General features: G+C 38.5%; 1 protein-coding gene across 1 annotated transcript; it reads left to right on the top strand.

Moving 5' to 3' along the window:
- Positions 1 to 417: 417 nt before the first annotated feature.
- Positions 418 to 20,866, top strand: pafah1b1a (platelet-activating factor acetylhydrolase 1b, regulatory subunit 1a). The gene is made up of 11 exons (XM_060887807.1): positions 418 to 654; positions 4,510 to 4,744; positions 11,213 to 11,297; positions 13,113 to 13,187; positions 13,327 to 13,533; positions 14,468 to 14,636; positions 15,654 to 15,756; positions 15,906 to 16,134; positions 17,635 to 17,736; positions 18,250 to 18,406; positions 18,972 to 20,866. Exons 2-11 carry the CDS (start codon positions 4,713 to 4,715, stop codon positions 19,043 to 19,045), a joined length of 1,233 nt encoding a protein of 410 aa, XP_060743790.1. The 5' UTR covers positions 418 to 654; positions 4,510 to 4,712; the 3' UTR covers positions 19,046 to 20,866.
- Positions 20,867 to 21,813: the final 947 nt, after the last annotated feature.

Genomic DNA, 21,813 nt, shown 5'->3' with positions numbered 1-21,813 from the left:
ACAACAGACATGGCTTAGTTTAGGCCTCTTCATCTCACCCAAGCTTCTCTACCACTATTCATGAAAATTATATATGTATATATATATATATATATATATATATATATATATATATATATATATATATATATATACTAGTCCAACTATTGTGTTGACCCCTTCCTTTGGCAGATATTTACCAAGGAGGACAATACAAGACAGTTTAATTTCTATCACTAACATGTCAGCATCAGGTATAAACTTGCCACACTGGTGACGTCATTAACAGGTGCCTCGTGGGGCAGGTTGTTCATCAGTGACACTGTGACCGCGCTCACTTTAAGGTCATCTACGTTTCCACCACACACGTTATTCCTATTTTAGACTAGTCGGTGAGTCGTTGCAAAGACGGTGTAATTGGATAATTAAACTGGTTACAGTCGAAGCAGCCTGAATTGTACGAATTAGACTGTTAGAAAGTGAAGGGCGTGCGCTGCTGTAAGTCAGCCCGTGCGCATGCGCAGTCCGCGTTAGCGAATGCTGTAGAGAATACAACGATAGCTGCTAGGAGCTAACCGGAGAGAAGGGACACCGAGGCAGACTGACATCTTTTAGGTCATCTGCTTCACGTTTGCCTGGCTGCCGTGGACACGAATTCGGTGGTGACACTGTAGGGTGAGTGTCTTTCTTGTAATTCCGCGTATGGCTTGTAGAGAAGGGAGAAAAAAAATGCACCTCCTTTTTGCAGTGTCTCAAAATGGCGGACGGGCCGTTAGAGAAATAGTTCCGAGTCTTCTTTTGGCTTCGCCGAATGTCATCGCGTTATTTAAACGTTAGCGGACGACACGTTAAACGGTCGTAATTCCGTCTCGCGTGTGCGTGTGTGATTTCGCCGTGTGTGTTCGCTGACTGTGCTGTTTTCGGTTAGATTGCTAGCAGGTTTTAGCCGCCGGTGAATCAACACGTCATTTCACCAACGGCAGGCTGCGCGAGCGTTCTAGAGCGCGAGGCGGCTATCAACAGTTGGATAACGCCGCTAACGATGGAGGAGAGGACACGCCGCTGGAATGTTGACGTTTAAAGACGTGTAGACGTTAAAGTCGGGCCTCTGGGAACACAATGTCCATCGGCAGATTACTAGTCAACGCCTTTACTATAGCTGTAGACTGTCGGTATAACGTTTTTTAGCCGGTTTGCTAGGAGACGTTACAAGATGACGGTTAAACGTTAGCGTGGTGAGTTAGCTGTTTTTTGCTCACAGCTGTCCGGGTGTCAACCGGGCAGCTAATTAACATCTTATTACTTTTAACCTAAACGGTAAACGGTTTCATTGCTAAATGTCAACCATCGTATTTGTTTGCGTTAATGTTATGTTCCTAAGTCGAGTGATTTATTTGAACAGTGGTTACTGCTAGGTGGCTAAGCGACACTAACGACTTACTTGTGTGTTGTTCTCATTTAAATTAAACACCATATTGCTAATTTGTTAGTCGGTGTATTTGTGAACCCTTGTGTAAACATGTAATTTTATAAAATGTCAAACCAGTTGTTTACCCGTAGGAGGGGGTGATAAGATGGACAGGTGGCCGTTGATTTCAGGTCTGTTGAAGTGTACATCAGCTGAACGTTATTAGACCTGGATGGATGGATGGATGGATGGGTGAAACATCCAAAGCAGGGTGGAGCTCCAGTGATCACACTGCCTATTGTGAACCGTTAAGACTCACTATAACATTAACCAAGAAGGATTAGTTAGCTTGTTGCAGCATCTTATAAAGGAGACGTGGTGAAATTGATGGGTAACTGTACATTCTCAAAAAAAAAAAAAAAAGGTACCAAAATCCTAAAGGATGCATATTTTGTACCTTTATTGTGTATATTTTATCTTATATACACACTTATTTTCTCAGAGTTATTCCTCAGTGCCACGATGTGATAGTGCCAGGGAACACTAGCACTATTTGTTAGCTGTATTTTTGGGAGTGTTTTGGCTTGTTATGCATGTTTGTGTGTATTTCTTTTTTTTTTTTTGTTGTACTTGCAGAAAATGTTTTGACCGCAGTAATTTTGGTGAGGCTTTAACCGACTGTTTATAATGTTATTTATGGTCTGCTGCACCATCCAGAAGAGCCTACAGTCAGCAACCTTTTTGGCAGAAACGTATACTATTTCGTAATGGCACTTCCATCAAGACAGACTGGCCGATTAAAGTTGTAATGGATAATTACCGCTGGACTCCACCACTGCTCTGTAGTTGTGCTCTACACAGGCAGTTGCTAAGAAACCATGCAAAGTGTTTTCATTGAATAAGGTACTAGGAGATTGTGTTTTAGTGGGATTCCAAGAGGTACTATGTAATGAGCCAAATAAAGAAGCTTGCTAGTAAGGCTGTGTAACTTTAGTGTGTAGATAAAGTTGCACTTCTGTTAGAAGCATTTGGAATATGTTGCAAAACTCATAATACACACTATAGGCAAATATTTCTGGACACCTGGCCATCACTCCCACATATGTGCTTCTTGAACATCAAGTTCCAGGTCTAGTTCCCCTGTGCTATTATAATAACCTTCATTCGTCTGAGAAGCTTTTCCACTAGATTTTTGAGAAAAAAGATATAGATTTGCCCATTTAGTCAAGAGAACTTTAGTGAGGACAGGAGATGAAGGCCTTGGGTGCAGTGGTGTTCCTGTTGATCCCAGAGTTCAGTGGAGTCGAGGGCTGTGTTGTTTCACTCCAGTTTTGGCAACCTATGTCTTAGTGGTCCTGGCTTTTTGCACAGCGACACGGTCATGCTGGGCCCCTTAGTTACAGTGAAGGTCAATTGTAGGTATCCTACATTATAAAAAAAACCTACAAATGGATTTGATGGTCAGATGTCCATAAACCTTTAGCCAAGTAGTTTTTGTTAAAATATGTCAGTATGTTATGCGCTTTACCTTTTCAGTTTTTGCAGGGGTTTCTAAATGTTTTTTCTATAATCTTTTACATACCTAATATTAATTCACTGGGAGAAATGTGGTGAAGAGTCTGCTCTGCTGAAACCAGAAACTGGAAGGGTGCTTTTTATGTATGCAGTTTTAGTCCTTCTGAATTTACTCTTGTATGTTTGGATTGCAGTGAGAGAGTAATTTCTCCCATGAAACTATCAGAAATTGAGGCAAATGCCTTGTATATTAGGATATGGATGTAATTTATCTGTAGATACCATCTGCTAAACTGAGTTAATGTTTGAACAGAGCTGTAGTACAACAGACAGGTGTTGTTACATTTCTATATATGGACCAAAATACAAAAAGAGAAAATAAACAGTGGATGAGAGAGAGACACAAACTGACTACTTGATATCCATGCTGGGGAGATTTTTATGACCTCTATGTATTTTAGATAACCTAAAATCATAGTAATTCAATTTTAATGAGGTTTATTAGAATTAACTACTGTCTGCTTTTGTTTAGACCTGTTCAACATTCAGTGGGAATTGGTAATCCATGGGTTGGTGTTTCATGGTGGCTCCACTTACAGTGAGACAGACCGAGCAAAAGAATGAGGGAGCACACTGCCTTCTCATTCACATTCATAACATGGCTTTCTCTCACTGTATAGTGCTCTCTCTCTCGTTCTCTATCTTTTTTTCTTTATTTAAAGGAGTAGATTGCAGTTTTTTTCTAGGGAAAATAGGTAATACTTTTATTATCTGCAGCATTGGTTTGCATTTTAGTGGTAATCTATTGTGTACAAAATCTTTGTCAGTTTTAGATGCTGTGTTTTCAGAGAGTCATGCTCAGAGAAATATCGCTCAATTTTTTCTGGTTCTGTTAAAGCTCTTAACTTGGACAATTGAAATACTGTCTCACTCAGTAGTACTCTCTCTGTCAGAATTATATAACCTGTCTTGTTAAAAACTTGGCTCGTCATTTGCACAACATGTATTTTTCTTGCTTTTTCTTATAAGCTTATTGTTTATGCTGTTAATTGCATTTAAATCTAAATATTGAATTCTACCTGTATTTAAAAAAAACGTAATGATTTAATGAACAGGATGAGGTTCTAACTAAATTTATTTTTGCTTTGGACATAAAAGCTGCCCAGTTTAGTTTCAGCTTGAGTATGTAGCTGCTGTGTGGATTTATAGTTTCTCATTGAGCTTAATTAATAGTGTTTCTTAATCAAATTAAGAAGCCTGTTTGTTCCTGTTAAGCAGGACAGAGTGTTGGGGTGCTGAAGTAGGTTGATGCTTGAATCTGGGTCATCAGACCCCACTTGCATGTGTGAAGCACCAAACAGGGGCAGGAGGATTTCATAACAAAATGTTCAGCTTGGCAGTGTGAGCAGAGAAAAAATGTATATGGGAATGAGAGGCACAGATGGCACATTCAATAGCATTTCTGTTTAGCTACAAAGCCAGTCTGACTGAACGGTCTAGGAATTTAGATTGGACCACTCTTTTCCCATAGCTTGCTTGGGTTCTGTCATGTGCTTTTGGCTTGGTCTGACACCGTCTCTCCTTTCTGTGTTGCTTTCCTTATGCAGATGCAGTGACAGTCTGACTGGTGGATGTTCACAGACTGTCTGCGCAGTGTTCATTGGAGCTGGTCTGTCAGGGGAAGAACACCGTGTGAGCAGCATACATCTCTGTGAGCCGGAGTCTGTGTTCGATCAGTGATCTCCTGCCAAGGAGACAGCAGCTGCTGCACACCTTCACCTGAACCCCCCCTTCCCTCCCCACTGCCAAAATGGTGCTGTCACAGAGACAACGGGATGAACTGTAAGTCCACAAGCCTCCATGCTCTGCCGCCTTATGCACATGTTCACACAACCTACAAAAATTGGGTTTGCAGAAGGTCATCTACAATCAACTGTATTGTCCACTCAGCTCAGAGCATGGATTAACCTATTTCATTATATATTGTAGTGGTGTAGATGTATTACACCATTTATAATGTCTAGAGGACCTGAGAGATATTTGCTTACTGTGGTCAGTAAAGAGAAATAAGATTGCCGTTCACATTAAAATTCACATTGTCTTAATCAGCCCCTTGGTGAAAACCCCTTTTGACAGCAGTGCATAAGGTCATGTCGATACAGGCCAGCAGCTTCTGGTGTTGTTCACATATGCCATCACAATGGGAAAAGGTTTGGGTATTTTTATAATTGCTAAACCTTAGGCTACAGTATCTGAGAACCAACTTTTACAATTGTGGTGAGCAGGATTCCACTTTTGCCAAGAACAGGAAGCTTAGACTGCAGTGGACAGTTGTTGAAGACTGGCGGAGCATAGCCTGGTTTGATGAATCTCGTTATGTGCTGAGGCACACAAATGATTTAATTGGAGTCTAAAGTATTAGTAATAGATTATGGTGATTGATACATATTTTATGTTTCAGAATGGCCTTTAGAGACTTAAAAGGTGCATCTTGACTTACTAACAGCAATGACTAGCTGAAGGCCTTTTTCAGTCGTTTGTCCTTCCTTTAGACTTATTATTATTATTATTATTATTAGTCTTTACCAGGTTCTTTATGCTTTTCAACACTTCAGTCAGTCACATTCTGAAGAAACAGCACCATAGGCTATGCAGAAATGTCTGTCCCTTTAGAAATGCATTGAAAAGTCACCTATTGTGTTGCTTTAGAGGGTTTGGTCCAGTAATTTGAATTAGTGTATTTTCAAAGTGGGGTGCAAAACTGAAACAAGTCCATTTTAAACAATTGGTGTTTACTTTCCCCCCCTTTCTTTTTTGCTTAAATAGCTTTTTAAATTTCTTTGATTGTAGACCTATTGCCCTACTCCACGTTTTGGAATCACAAAGTGATTTTCATACACTATGATTGCATACATCTTTGCAACACCTTGAAGGTTAAAGTAATTAGTGGATGCATGCTCCAATGACCTTTTGTGAAATATAAAGGGAAAAAAGTGGAACAAATTGTTATATAAGTGAAATAGCATATATATAGTGCAGTAGATGGGTTTCTTTTTACTGCTTGTGAGGTCTGTAGCCCTAACCTTCTCACCTTGCAGTGCATTATTAACTTTGACTAATTTCCTAAATAATGGACAAGTTTATAATTTATTTGTTCTTGAAAAGAGCCTGATATTTTTGGTGCAAGCGCAGCCAAAATAGTGTATTATATCTGGAGACTGGGATACTGAATATTGTGTGTGTGTGCATGCACGCTCTCTCTGTTACAACCCTGAGTCTATTTTGTTGCTTGATTTTATCTGTTTCACCTTTGCTCAATATTGACTGTTATTTTTTTAAAGGTCTCTTTTATATTGCTTAGGCAGGAGGGATCTTCTTTGTGTAAATCACAATAGTGCTTCATGTGTGGTGCTGCATAGGCAGCAGCGTGTGTGGTTGCTGGATGTAGGTTGCAGGTGTGTGCCTGCCTACTGTAGACACTAGAGACTGGCACCTTTGCACATGTGCATATGTGAGAGGCTGTGGGTTCCAGCTTCTGATGGGTTGTGGATGAAGCCTCGCCAGCCTGTCAGTGGGGTGCCCACCATCAGTATGGATTTAATCTAAACACTCCGATGAATGAGCTTTATGCCCTTCTGTCACTTTGTAAGGGCTTCACCATTCAAGCTGTCCCACTGCCTCAGGTTTGCTCAAAATCAGGTCTGGGGTATTTTACATGTCCTGTATTAGCAGTAATGATATAATGGTTTAACAACATGTTACTCAGAATTTGCTAATTGATTTTCTTTGACCTGTTATTGTTTGGTGAGAGCAGGAATTCATGCTATGAATGGGTATCATAAAATCCTACCTAGAAGCAAAGCAAAAGCTAGTCATATCTTAGAATTTGGGTTGACACACTTCACCACCCAGACCAGAATTTTAATGTGTAATTCAGAGCTTCAAATGACTATAAACAAAGCAAAGCCTGTCAGTCCACACTAGACTGTGATATTTTAAGAGGTGTGGCCTCTGCTGAGCTCCACAAATCTCATTACAAAGTGTGTGTGTTTGACAGCTGGCTAAGCAGTCACATGCTGTGCATGCACACGTCCAGCTTTGAGTGCCCTCCATCAGTTATCATTCAGGGACCAGCAGCACTTTGATGGACGTACAAAACCATATTGAGCATTTGGAATTAACGTATATACATATAACAAACTCGGATGTGATTTTTGTTGTGATATCATGTCTGGCTTTTTCATCTCTCCTATTCACGTTATTCAATATTTTTTGGATTTTTGGATGTTCAAAAATTTCTCATAAAATATCGGCATTTCTTCTCATTAATATAATCATGTTAGTTTAGCTCTGAAGCTTTGTGAATAGGCCTTATTGGTTATGATCCAGCGGTTTGCTTTGTTGACCTGATTGGTCTTTAAACATTTAATTTACTATATCCCTGTCCTATTTTCCCCTGGAGTTTTTATCTTGATGGGTTTCACCATGAGTTGACTGCAGGTTGTACTGGCAGAGAGATATTTGTCTGCAATGTTCTGGTCTGTAATTGCTTTATTTTGTATTAATGATCCTCTGCCAACATGTAGAGTGCAGCAGGGATTTGGAATGAGTAGAAGCATATGTTTAAACACACACCAAATGCAATATCTTTAATAGTTTCTTTCTCTTGTTGTTGAATCTACCTGTCTGCTGGGTAACTATAAATACACTACTCGCCCAAACATGAAACCTGCTTGTCGGGTGTCCATGCTACTGATTTGTACAAAGTTTGTGTTTATTTAGCAACACAGCCTCTTCAAAGTGTCTCAATGTTTTTCAGTGATGTGTTAAAAGAAGGCAATTCTTCTGCAGTCTCACTGAGTACTTGTTTGTGTATGTGTCCTGGATAAAGGCAGTGGAGTATGATGGCTCTGATGTAAGGCTCTTAATGTCAGGAGTGTTGATTCAGGTCAAAGCTGCAGGGAAGAATGCAATCTCTCCTCCTGTTTATGCACACTGCAGTCTTCTGATTCCAGACTCTAGTCTGTGACAACCACAGCCTAATATCAAAGCAGTATTCGCTTTCCTGAGGCTGGCAGTCTCCTAAAAAGATTCCCCACAGAGGCTGAGAAGTAGCTGGCCTGCACAGAGCAGTTTAATCAAAATAGATGTATACTGTGTGCTTTGTGTCTATCTTTGAAGTCAATGCGGAAGTGAATGCAGAGAGGGCAGGAAGTGATGAGTGCTAGACGCACCATATAACATGAGGTAATGCTGGTTAAGCATTTGTACTTTCACAAGCTCCTGCTGCCATGCTGTTTGGAATTTATTGCCCACTGATATCAGCTTCCAGTCTATGGAGCAAATCATGCAGTTTGACCGTGCCAGATTATTCCTATTCATCTCTGATATGTCTTACCTGCTTTTATGCAGACTTTAAGCAGTCAGTGCTTTTCAAGTGTTCCTTATAGTTTCTAAAAGGTTTTCCTCTGCAAAACACACGCTGTATGTCTGAGTGAAATATTGCTCCTTTTGTTTCAGCCTTTGTGTAAAAATGCTACATACAACTAAAACTTGTATTGCTTTTGAAAAAGAAAAGGTATCTTTGCTAGATTGCTGGTGTCTCTTTCCATTCATGAGATCTTCTCCAGTCTTCTTTTCAACCTTCCTTGTGGTTTCCATGGTTACTAGCCAGCACTTTCACCACGGTTTTTCTCTTGCCTTCCAGTTTTTTTTTTTTTTGTTCATACCAAGCCAGATGCCCCAGAAGCTTATTTTCAAATTCGGCTAAGCCATTAGTTGGATAGTTCATTTAATTGTTATTGTATTTTTTTTTCTTTAAAAATCATGCTTTTAATTCTTTACGTCTACTTTACACTTTTCTTTGTGGAAGTGTTGCATTTCATCTCAATTTGTCTGACAGTATTCAGCTATCTGCTTTTATTGTATTTTTGTACAATTATCACCCACTACCTTGTTCTGTGTCCTCGTGAAGACACCCACTCACATTGTTACAAACTACAGCTCATTTTGTTTCACAGAGCAGGATAAAACACTAAGAGAAGGGGGGCAACTGTCTCTCCTCTGCATACATGTCTAGTGTCGCTCTGACGGATGGGAGGAAATATGCTTCCATTTTACCTTGGTCAGTTTTGCTCTGTTGGATTGCCCGCCTTAGAGCTTGTGATCTCCCTTTTTCTTGTATCTGTCCGTTATGTTGTATCTGGTTTGAAATGTGGTTTTATGATAGAATAGTGCAACAGACAACATAATTCTTAGTTGTCCACTTGCTATCAACAAGCTCAGATCATCTTATGTCAAAATTGAGGCAGGCACCACATGTTGTGGCGATGAGCTCTTTTACAAGGCAGGATGTGGTTTTTACTGTATATGGACGTTATGGTATGATTTTGTTTTAAGAAAGGTTAGTGTTGATCATTTCTTTAAAGTTTGTAAAGTTATTTGTAAAATTGGCTGTATTAAAAATGATATCAGTGAAATAAGAGAGAGGTACTTCTTTTACAACATGAAAAACAAACTGCTGTCCTCTTTGTAAAACTGCTAAATGGCAGATGATTTGGATAGATGATACGGATTCTCTGTGCCTTTTACTAGGTCAACCTGTATTCAGTCATCCTTAGATATTAATATTAGTAATTACAGAGTTTAGTCATTCTGTTTTATGTATGTAGTTGGAAAATTTCTCACAATGGCCTCTGGATTGGCTTTTGGAAAAAATAAAACATCAATTTTCACCCTGCAACTCAAAACTGGGAATAAACCTGTCAGAATGAAGAATGAAAGGGTAGATATTCAGAGACTTACAAAAACACATGGGGGCCAGGAATCATGGACTGAAATTTGAGCTTTGTTGTGACCTTAACACACACACATTTGTGTATGATGCCCTCCAGCAGATGCCCTTCTCTGTTACATAAGAGAGAACGCAGGTTGACCTTGACTTTAGCTCATGATCTTTCTGTTGGAGGGAGCAGCAGTGCGTAGACTGAGAATCAGACTGAACAGTTCTGCCCAGGAATCAATATTTGATGCCAAACAGCCGACTTATCTACAGATAACATACATATGTATGTATGTATGTATGTATGTATGTATGTGTATATATGTAATATATACGATTACATGGGGCATTGTTTTCTTTTTAGTTTTTCTTTCTTTCCCCTTTTTAGTTATGGAGGTTGCCTTGGGTTGTGTGTCTTTAGGACACAATTGTAGTACCAAATGCTAATTTGGTGTACATACATGCATACATACACACGCGCGCACACACAAATATCTCGATCACTAGAAATGATTGTTAAAAATATGATTGTAATATAATAAAGCTGCAATTCTGTGTGGGTCAGTGTTTTCTTTTATGTGCATCTCATCTCATAATACCAGGTAGGGGTCCTACAGCATATATCAATATCTCTGAGATCAGTTTTATCATTTACATTGCACATTCTTGCCTAGACAGAGTATTATTTTTTTTTTCACTAGTGTTTCTGGATAAGAAAACAAGTATTGTGTATTCAAATATGTTTGCATATATTAAATTTGATTATACTGTGAAGTAAATATTTCACAACTAACCATACATTTTTAATACTAGCTAATAAAAAAAAAATGTTTATGCAGTCCATAAAATTGCAACCTGCATCCATGGATAAAAACCTGTCTGTGTGACTAGCTGTAATAATGTGATTGGTAAGAAGATGCAGCTTTCTGCTTGCATTGCAAAGTAGCACAGTATAAATAGCCGAAATAAATATATCAGAAAAAAGATAAATAGCATACAAAAGAAGGAATTGCATTATTTCAGTTTGTTACAAAATCTCCACATCTTTTAGACTGATCTTTTTCCATTTTGGGTTTGATTAGTTGGGTGGGGAATCCTGTTATAAATAAACTTTAATCAGCACCATGTTTGGCATTAAAGTCAGATTCCTTATAATATTCTCCGAGACCTTTTATACAGATGTTTAGTCTGCACAGACTTATTTGAATTCTCTATCTGTATGTTTTAATTATTCCACAAACACATTTCTTTCATTGTATATCCCAAATCATGTTACTCACTCATGGTAAATGTAATATTTTGTAAAAAAAAAATAAAAAAAATGCCGTCATGCAGTTTTACTCATTTTAACCACAGAAATACAAATGTATAAATTATAGCATTGGAAGTTCTCCTCAGACATTTTTGTTCTCTGTTCTTTGTTGTCAGTGTGCGTAAAAAACCAAAACCCCCTACTAAGATAGTCTTAAATAGAATCAGCCTGCCAGTCACTAAGAACTAATTATGCTTCTCTTTGTTTTCCCCCCCAGAAATAGAGCGATAGCTGATTACCTTCGTTCAAATGGCTATGAAGAAGCATACTCAGTTTTCAAGAAGGAGGCGGAATTAGACATGGTGAGTGTGGGGGAATACCCTTTCAATTTCTCCTTTTTAGAAGCAAGGACCAAACAATGTTGTTTAATTTCACATAAACCTTGCTTAATTAATTCAGAATTGGAATGTGCCGAAGAGATTATAATGAACGATGGAGATACAAGCCATGGTCCTTATCAGTTACCTTTTGTTCATCCTGACGAGTTGCCAGGAAAAGCAGTTTGGCAAATGTTTTTTTTTTTTTTTGTACAGGAAAAACTAGAACTCTAGTTGTTTATTTTTGTGTGAGTGGTTCTTTTTTCAAATATGTCTTCTTTATAGAGGAATTGCCTTGAAAATTGATGCTGGGTGCTTATCTATCATCATCAGATGAGCTTGCACCTGCTGGAACCTTAGCCAGTGTTCTGCTGTTCCTATCGTTGTCTCTGAGATCCATTATGTAAACTATTAATAACCACTGACTATTAGGTACTAGCTTACTTACCCTGTACTGTAGTTGGTGTAAAGCAGCCTGAAGTTGTACTGTTGGTAGGAGTTAAGGCTCATATTTAGCCACACCATGTAGTAGAAGATCCGAGCAGATGACTGATGTGATGCAGGACATTGTTGGGACAATCACATGGACACTTTTGGACACCTTTTATAAAACATTAATTAGTGGTTAATTATCTTCCATTTATTTCATTATTATATTTTCACTGGCGACTCATCACAAGTCTGACAGAGGTGTTTATTTTCTCATATTTGAATACTCGGTAATTGTGTGTAATAAGCAGGATTTACATGACAATTTTGAATTTACTTTTATATTCACCCCATTTGGCAGATGCCCTTATTCAGAGCGACGAACAAAAGTGCTTTTAAGTCTCAATTGATGAAGTCATTAACGCTGGTTCACTAGGTTACAGACTTAGTATACCATCAACCTAAAACTTTTCAGGTTTTTATTTTCTTTACTAGGTTTTGTCAGTGTTTCCACATACCTGAGGGATCCTGACTTAATAATCATCCATGCATTCTAATTAATCCACCTAGTAATTCTGTCGTTGGCCTGATGTCTTTACCGGTTTTTGAAATGCAACAGATGGTGGCTTTAGAAGGGGTGTGTGTTTTATTTTTAATACAATGCATGCCCTTCTATAGAAGTACTGTTCTCTCACATAAAAGCCATAAGACTTGTTCTCTCACATGAAAAGGAATACATACATGGATACTAATGTTCTACTGTATCTGTGGCTAGAAACAAACCATAATACACATTACTCAGACATTAAAATGCACTCTTCACAAACGGAGCCTCCTTTTAGTGGCCAGCTCAGATTACAGCTATTCATGTGCAAGGACACACACAGACATGTATTGACGGGAATATAAAATAAACCTTGTTTCTTTCCAGTACTTCACATCATTTATTCATACAATTTATATATATTTAAAACCTATTACATCCAGTTTTAAACTGAAGTGGTGAACTAGGGATGTGCCTCCAATTTCCATTAAAGATTTCCCCTTACATTCTTGTGTAAGAATTTAAGCATTGACGATACATTTACTTATTCAGCTTGATGAAATAACAGCCAGACTTGATGACCCCAAGGATCATGAATTCTTTTTCACAGTACACACTATAATTGTAGTCTCAGTAAGCTGTCTTGGTCCACAGAAGATGTGAAATGTGAAGGGATTTAGAGGAATTGACAGTTGCCTGAGGGGTGGTGGGTCCATATCTATGATTAGTGTATCCAACGGCTCTTTCTCTGCTATAATTGCAATAATGATCTGCAAAATTCATTACTCTGTTCGGATTTCATGTTTCTTGTATCTTTTTGTCATAAGAATGAAGAACTGGATAAGAAATATGCCGGCCTTTTGGAAAAGAAATGGACTTCAGTCATCAGATTACAGAAGAAGGTGTGTACGTATTCTGTATAAAACAAAAGGATATACTATTTGTAAATGATTGATATAATATTATTCAAATATCACTAATGACAAAGGTCATGACAATAAGACATTTTCTTATTTTACTTATTAAATGGTTTCCCTTAAGGTGATGGAGTTAGAATCAAAGTTGAATGAAGCAAAAGAGGAGATCACTTTAGGAGGACCTATAGGACAGAAGCGAGACCCTAAAGAATGGATCCCCCGCCCCCCTGAGAGATATGCCCTCAGTGGCCACAGGAGTCCTGTCACAAAGGTCATCTTTCACCCAGTCTTTAGTGTTATGGTGTCTGCCTCAGAGGATGCTACAATAAAGGTGAGTTGTCTTTGCTGACTATTTGATAACTGCCCAGGTCTGGTTCTCTTTTATTTCTTTTTGACACAGGACTTGCAAATTAAAGCAATTGCTATTTACAGTACACAGAATGCAGTGATTGTTCTTGGGGAATTATTTAGCATCAGTTTTTACATCTAGTGTTTTGCTCTTGACATTCAAACTGGTCATTTATGTGCCTTATTTAGGCTCCATTGATGTCAGCTCAATGTATTGCCATCACAGAGAGTTATAGATGTGTTTGAGAATTGTTTTTGTTCTCCAAATCCTGTGACACTCAATCAATCCTGAATGCCTCCTTTCTCTGTCTGAAAAACTGACACTGGTGAAAATGTTTCCTTGGCAATGGTGAAATCTATAGTAAAATATGTGCCCCACTTCCACCAACTTGGCATCAACAGCAGCACTGCCTCCAAACACAGTTACATAATTGTAACTTCTTATTATTTTGCTTTTTTAAATAGTGGAGGGAGCTGTTTTATGACCGATTTATACATTTGCACTCTCTTATAGAGACTGTGCTTGTCTTTCAGCCAATTCATCTTCTGCCCCAGTGCGGCCATGGTCCCTCAACCAAGCAGACTATGTCCCTTCTGCTCATGTCTGCTCTGTATTTCATGCTGTGGCATTAAAGCAGTTATCAAAGCTTGTTGCATTATTTTACACTGTGCTTACCACTGTGCATCACTTTAGTCTATCTTGTACCAGAGTAAGTCTGAATTTGTATTGAAATCTAGGCTTTGTTAAAATTCAAGGATTTGATTGCTTGCTTTCACTGGTGAGTGTTGTTTTGGTAGACACAAAGGAAGAGCGGCAGATATCCAGGTGGTGGGCATCTGTGATTTTTCTTCAAAGCTGACCACCTGAGCATCAGTATACCAGCTAAATGGAAATCTTGTCATTCATTTCCCCCCAGGTATGGGATTATGAGGCTGGAGACTTTGAACGTACCCTGAAAGGCCATACAGACTCTGTGCAGGACATCTCCTTTGACCAGACTGGAAAGCTGCTGGCTTCCTGCTCAGCAGACATGACTATTAAACTCTGGGATTTCCAAGGCTTTGAGTGCATAAGAACCATGCATGGTAAGCAAAGTGCTCTCAAGCTAGTTTATACAGTAATAGCTGAAAGTTGTTGCATGACTTTTGTTAACACCTTAATTTGTAGCATGTGTAAGTATGTGAGAAAAAGAATTATAATGATGCTATAATGAGAGCCACACCATATTACACTGAATAGTTTTGTTCTGTAATAATGTTCAGTTTTTCAGTCGATTCAGGCTTGAAAATCAAAACTTACACTCTTCAGTCCATGTCTGAAACATGATGGTCCCCTTTTTTCTTCATGAACATGACGTGTAATGTCCTTGCTCACTTAGACCTTACATACTACCTTCTTTCATATTCAAATTGCTCAGTAAATTACTGTCACACATCCTTTGTTATGAGCCTGCAGGCTACACAGACAGGTGAAGACAACAGAAATGGATGAAATTGGCTTTCATTTCATCTTGCATGCTGGATCACATCAGAATTTTGTTCGGCACTTGTGCCGGATGAATTTTTAAATTTTAATCCCTGTCAAAATTTGTAAATCCTCAGTGGTACTAATCCAAATCGCACATGCAGCAGCATTTATGTTCAAATCTGGTTCCTTGTAATTTACACCCTGTCAGTTAAACTGGCATGTTGCCCTCAGACAATGCAATGTTCTGGGGGGGCTTTCTCCATATTTAACCTCCTTTTTTTTCAGCTACTTCTTTTCAGCATGTGTTTAGTAGCTTTAAATGGTGAGCTGTGCAGTAAGCTTTTTATTCCTTCTCATGTTCTTTTGAGAACAAAGCCACCCAAGTCAAATTGGCTGTCAGTTTCCTTTTATGGTATTTCCTAATGTGTTTTAACATTTTGTCATGGTGGCAATTAAAAAGCCATTATTAAGTTCTGCTGGAACAATCCAATTTGCATGGTAAAAATGTGGGTAGTGTTACTGCTGAAGTGCACAGAGAACACAAGATTCAATATGTTCATACAGAGGTCTAATGTGAAAAATATTTTTAATAAATTTATTATAGAAATTCATCTGTCTTGTCTGTTTTCTTGTAGGGCATGACCATAATGTTTCGTCTGTAGCTATAATGCCCAATGGAGATCATATAGTATCTGCTTCTAGAGATAAAACCATGAAAATGTGGGAAGTGGCCACTGGGTGAGTAACTATAGTTTAAAATGACTAAATAATTTTTTTGTTTCTTGAGGTACAGCATAATGTATATATGGTTTGAAATTAGAACTCTAACAGCATTTTTCCTCCTCATTATTTTAAGTCTGCATGAAAATTTTCTGTCTACCCTATAGGTACTGTGTGAAGACGTTTACTGGCCACAGAGAATGGGTGCGTATGGTACGGCCCAACCAGGACGGCTCCCTGATTGCAAGTTGCTCTAATGACCAAACGGTGCGCGTGTGGGTGGTGGCTACGAAGGAGTGCAAGGCTGAACTAAGGGAACATGAGCATGTAGTGGAATGCATTTCATGGGCTCCTGAAAGTGCCAGTCCCACTATACTGGAGGCCACTGGCTCTGAGGTGAGAATAGCTACAGAAGCCCTGGAGGATACCTGGTCACTTAATGAGGAAGTCCAGTGGCTGTTTAACCTAAACAGTGATTTTAATATTTTAATTGTATATTGTAGTTTTGACAGTTTTGGGGAAGTTGTGGCCTAATGGTTAGAGAGTCTGACTCCTAACCCTAGGTTTGTGGGTTCGAGTCTCGAGCCGGCCATGACTGAGGTGCCCTTGAGCAAGGCACCGATCCCCCAACGGCTCCCCGGGCGCCACAGCATTGTGTGTGTGTGTGTGTGTGTGGTGTGTGTTTTCACTGCTGTGTGCGCGCACTTTGGATGGGTTAAATGCAGAGAACAAATTCTGAGTATGGGTCACCATACTTAGCCGTATGTCAAGTCACTTTCACATGTTTCTGCTGAAATAGATTACTATGGCAGGCTTTTTTGCACTGTGTAAACAAGCACAAACATGCCCTCTGTTCTGAGAGTGAAGATCACCTAAAAAGTACTGTGAAATGGAATTAGGAAGATTAACACTTAATTGCCGGAGGAGTGTGATTAAACAAGTTCTTTTTAATTCTTACCAGTCTCATGATCAACCATATCCAATTTCCAGTTTATCAGATATAACATTTGCTCACACAGCCTGTGTTCCCTTCAGGCAACTTTAGTACAGTGACTTTCAATTGTATTTACAGAAAAAGGAACTTCCTTTTCTTCCCCTGAGTTAAAACAAAAACTTTCAAAGAGTTTTTGGCCCTGCCAAACCTGTTTATGTAGAATATTTGAGGGATTTCTTGACATAAAATACTCACACAACTGATGATCACACGAGTTACTGTAATAGTATTTTTACTTAATACATAGGCTTGTATGAACATATTCATTACGTCCCCTTAAAGTAGGCATTTTAACTTGATTGTCTCTATTCTTTGCACTGATGCAAGGTATACACATGCTGTCCACTTTAATAGGAATACCTGCTGTTTTTTGTGAACTGAAGCATTTGACCGGATTTTATAGATTATACTGCTGCCACATGATCGGCTGATTAGCTAACTGCATGAATGTACAGGTGTAACATACATAGTAATGATGATTATTTATGATATATATGGGTAATGTATGTGTATAGCTGTAAAATGCCTTTAGCAAAAACACAAGGCATTGCTGCTTTCAGAACTTGCTATTTAGCTTAATAGTTTTGTAGAATTATCACATTCAGGGACCCCCTTTCCCCAGCACAGAACGTTAATTGGATATGTGAATGAACACTCCTGTTCAAGAGTCAGGCTGTGTAATAATGCTAATTGTAGTCTTTTGCTCTTGGGGTAATGCAGTCTGACTCACTCGTGTTGTTGAGCATAGACAAAATCTGCCTGTACACAGCATTACATCTTACTCAACCTTTCCTATAGGGATCAGTATTATAAAGAACTCCACAAATATACATGCGCACACACACACACACTGTTAGTGCTGTTACTACATCTGAGCCTCATCTCTTTTGTTTACATTACAGACTAAGAAGAGTGGGAAACCTGGACCATTCCTTCTGTCTGGCTCCAGAGACAAAACTATCAAAATGTGGGATGTCAGCATTGGCATGTGCCTTATGACACTGGTGAGTGAAATAGTGGAATGAAAATTGTCTGAACTTTATGTGTACTGTTGAGCATTAATGAACAAAAATTAGCCTGCACAGACTGCACCCTTTGTTTTGCTATAGATCTGTACCATATGTACCTGATGTGTGTGATTTGCAGTTATATAACCAAAATAGTGAGGTATAAGTAATAAGCAAATTATACCGTGTGTGTGTGTGTGTGTGTGTGTGTGTGTGTATATACATACATACATGCATACATACATACATACATTCTTGGGTTTAGTATGAATGAGTAAATGTCAATCAGAATGCCCTAAGATGTGGATCAGCTTACTAGTCCTTTAATTGAGTAATATGCAGCTCATCTCTAAAGCTCTGACCTGGTTTTGGTCAGTCTTGATGCTTAAATATCATACATTTTTTTACACACAGTTTTCAGTCAGTTGCACTTATCACTGCGTGTTTTGATCAACAAAGGACAAGAGATTTACTTTTATGCTGTGTATGATATTCTGATGTCTTGCGTAGGTTGGCCATGATAACTGGGTGCGTGGGCTGCTCTTCCACCCTGGTGGAAAGTTCATTGTGAGCTGTGCTGATGACAAGACTTTGAGGATCTGGGACTACAAAAACAAGCGTTGCATGAAATCCTTGAGTGCCCATGAACATTTTGTTACCTCTCTGGGTAAGCTTTTGGAGCCTCCTTGAATCAATCACTATTGTCTGGGCAGTGATGCTTTTTAAAATGTCTTTCTTTCCGTTTGAGCAGAGATGCCTCCAGGCAGCGTAAAATACATCATCCTACTGAAAGGATGAAAGATTTGCTAGGGGGCTCACAAGTATAGTGTGTGCACGGGTTTGAGATGTGATTTGTCCATCTTCCAAGAACAAAGCAACATCCTGTGGTCTCTAAACTGTCTAGATTTATTTATCTTTTTTTTGTGGAATAGGACTAAATAACTCTCTGGAGTTGCTTCACAAAGCCTTCACCCAGTTTTTAGCAGTACACAGCACTCATCTCAAATCTTGATGCTTTGGGGGTTTTAAGCTCAAACAAAATGTACCTTTTAGTCAAATAAAATTGTTGTTTTTTATATATAAGAGCTAGTATGATGTTGTATGTAGTTTAATGTTATACCACAGTCTGACTGCAGTTTCATTTATTTTAACCAAATAGCAATTATGTTTTTGTCATTATTGACCTTTTTTTAATTGCATGCTTATAATTGAAAGGTCTTATCTGTCCACAGATTTTCACAAGACTGCTCCATATGTGGTTACTGGGAGTGTAGATCAGTCTGTAAAAGTGTGGGAGTGTCGCTGATGTTACCTGCAGGACATCATCCCTTTCACCCTGACCCATTTCACTCTCCCTTCTCCGTCTCACCTGGATGCACTCAACCACCATGGTTATGACTCACTTAGCTCTGGTTGAATAACTATTGTTCTTTTATGTAAATTATTCTGGATGTCAAGCTATTAAATGTTACACACACAAAAAGTATTCTTGCATGGTAAATCCAAAATTGTATACTGTAAATTTGCATAATGTTGTCTAGAAGTACCATAGGTTTAACCCAGGCTGAACCTTGACTAAGCCTTACATGCCGAAGGCTTCATCTGATTGGGTTAATGTAGGGCACTATACTGATAATTTAATGACGGTGTCATTCTTATTTGTCTGTTTTTTTTTTGTTTTTGTTTTTTTTTGTTGGTCTTTTTTTACTTAGGTTTTTCTTTTGTTTTTATTTTTTGCCACTGTCGTAAACTATTGGTGCCTAGCTTGGTGACATTATGAGGGGGGGGAGGCAACAAAAAGGATCCTCAGATGGAGACTTGTCTATAGGTGTGTTATCAGAATAATCTGTAGCTTTGTAATCATCATCATTCTGAAATATGCTTGCCATTCTCATTGTGGAACTAGATACAATTTTAACAGCTGCATAAAAGATTAATTCAGACCGTTATTTTCAGACATTGGGGAATAAATCTTTGTACACTTGTCATGAAATGTCATACTAAGGCCACCCAGAGATATCTGAGAGAAGATTCTCACTTGAAATTTCTTCTGCATCAACTGGCCTGGCTGCATATAGAGCAGCAAAGCCATGTAAATATATTCTGACCCCTTGTTGGTTTTTGTCCTCAGAAGCAGGTCAGGATTAATAAGCACCAGAAACACTGCCTTGATGAAGCACTTGAATTGACCACCAGTGCTTTGACAATGTAGTGTTAGTTTGAAGTTATACTAAAATGAATTCAATTACTCTTCTACTCTGAGTTAATGTGTTCTTGGGTTCTGTCTATTTGCTAAGAATCATGTTGAATTAACATTAAATTGTCTTGTTGCAAGATTTGATGAGATTTATGCAGAGCAGATGTTCTTGTACAATGCAGAAGTTAACCACAGTTTGGACACACAATATGAACACATGACTTGGGCTCAAAGAGTTTCCCAGTGTTGGGTAGGGGATGTGCAAAGATCTCTGATTTGTTTTTTGCTTTGTTTAAGTGGGATGATGGCAACATCCCTGAGATATCAGTACAAGTTTGCCACTGTTGGAAGTTCTACAATGAGAGATTAGTGGGGAATTTAACTTAAGAAATCAAATGAGATGCTAACAGCTGTTATGCTCATCTGTCTGGCTTCTCTTGTAAAGTGCTTTTCACGTGTACAGCAGCTCTCTATCAACACGGCAGGATCAGCCGATAGAGGAGCAGAGTGCAGGTGACACTGAACACTCCACAACAGGGACGTTCCACAAATTCATTACTGATTTCATTCAGCACATTCTCTCCTGTTCATCTTGCAGACTGTGTGGGTTAATGTAATACAGACACTATGGGAAATGTATTTAACAAATCCCAAAGTGGAAGTAAACCATTCCACATGTTTAAAAAAAAAAAAAAAAAAACCAAAAAAAAAAAAAAAAGAGGAAAGAATCCTGCCTTTGTTTTTGGCAGCAAATCGAAAATGTTTAAAAATAAGAAGAAAAAACTTGCAAACCTACTCTTAGATCTTTAGTTTATTCAGACTAAAGGTGTAAGCAATTTAAGATTTATTAATATGTGCTTAAACCAATATCATTTTAATTTACCCTTTTCATTACAATGCAATTATATAATAAAGAATTCCACTGCTTAACCAGCCTGTTATCTAGCGAATTTCCTGTTGCGTACTGGACCTACCTGCTGCTACAAATCTGATTAGTGAGCAGTCTGAGCTTTACAACTGTCAATATCTCACTGCTGCATGTAACAGTGCTGGTGGTTGAGCTGCCTGGTGGGGGTTTGTGCTGGTCTGCGTATTGCTGAATTTCATTGCTAATCTCATACCGTCCTGACGACTTCAAGTGTAAAAAATGGAAGTAAGCCTGTTTTGTTTTTTTTGTTTCTCCTCTTCTTTTTTTCTTCTTTCAAGTATTATAAGTAAAGGGGAATTTGTTTATTATGTAGTGCTGGTAACTCTTGAAGTACTGTAGACACACCCTGACAGATAGATCAGCTGGCATGCTGATTGTTAAGGGTACAGTATGTGGTTGTAGGCAGCCTGTAATGTTTGGGATCAAATCTTCTGCATTTTATTTGCGACTGAGAATTGCCCACCCCATAGAAACATTGCTGATTTTGCTGAACCTTTTTTTTTTTCTTTTTTCCTTTTCTTAAGAGAGAAGAGTTGGAAGCATGGTACAGATGTACATATTGTACCTTTTTGTGTTGTGAATGATAGAGCAGAAAGGTCCCTAAAGTAGTTGAGCATCTTTGGGGTAAAAGGGGTAAAACTACACCAAATGGTGTACAAAAAATACTAAACTGGCAACCAATGCTAAACCAAAAAAGTAGATATTTGAGGGAAGTGTTTATACTGAACTTCATTTGACATCATCTAGCTAGCCTTTTATAAAACCTGTATGTATCTGAAAATAAGTGAGCTAGAGGACCCAAACTGGTATTTTTGTTCTTATGAAGTCAATGCTCTACAAAAAAAAGCCATCCTTAAAAGTGCTTAATCCCTTCAGATTGGCAGACTGGAAATGAAAATTATAAACCAAGTAAAGACGTGAAATATGGACTTTCAAACATGCCTCCTTG

The sequence above is a fragment of the Tachysurus vachellii genome, chromosome 15, assembly GCF_030014155.1.
Source record: "Tachysurus vachellii isolate PV-2020 chromosome 15, HZAU_Pvac_v1, whole genome shotgun sequence".
In the NCBI taxonomy this organism is placed as follows: Eukaryota; Metazoa; Chordata; class Actinopteri; order Siluriformes; family Bagridae; genus Tachysurus; species Tachysurus vachellii.
Note: the sequence above shows the minus strand (reverse complement) of the source record. Positions and strands in the feature narration are given on the sequence as shown.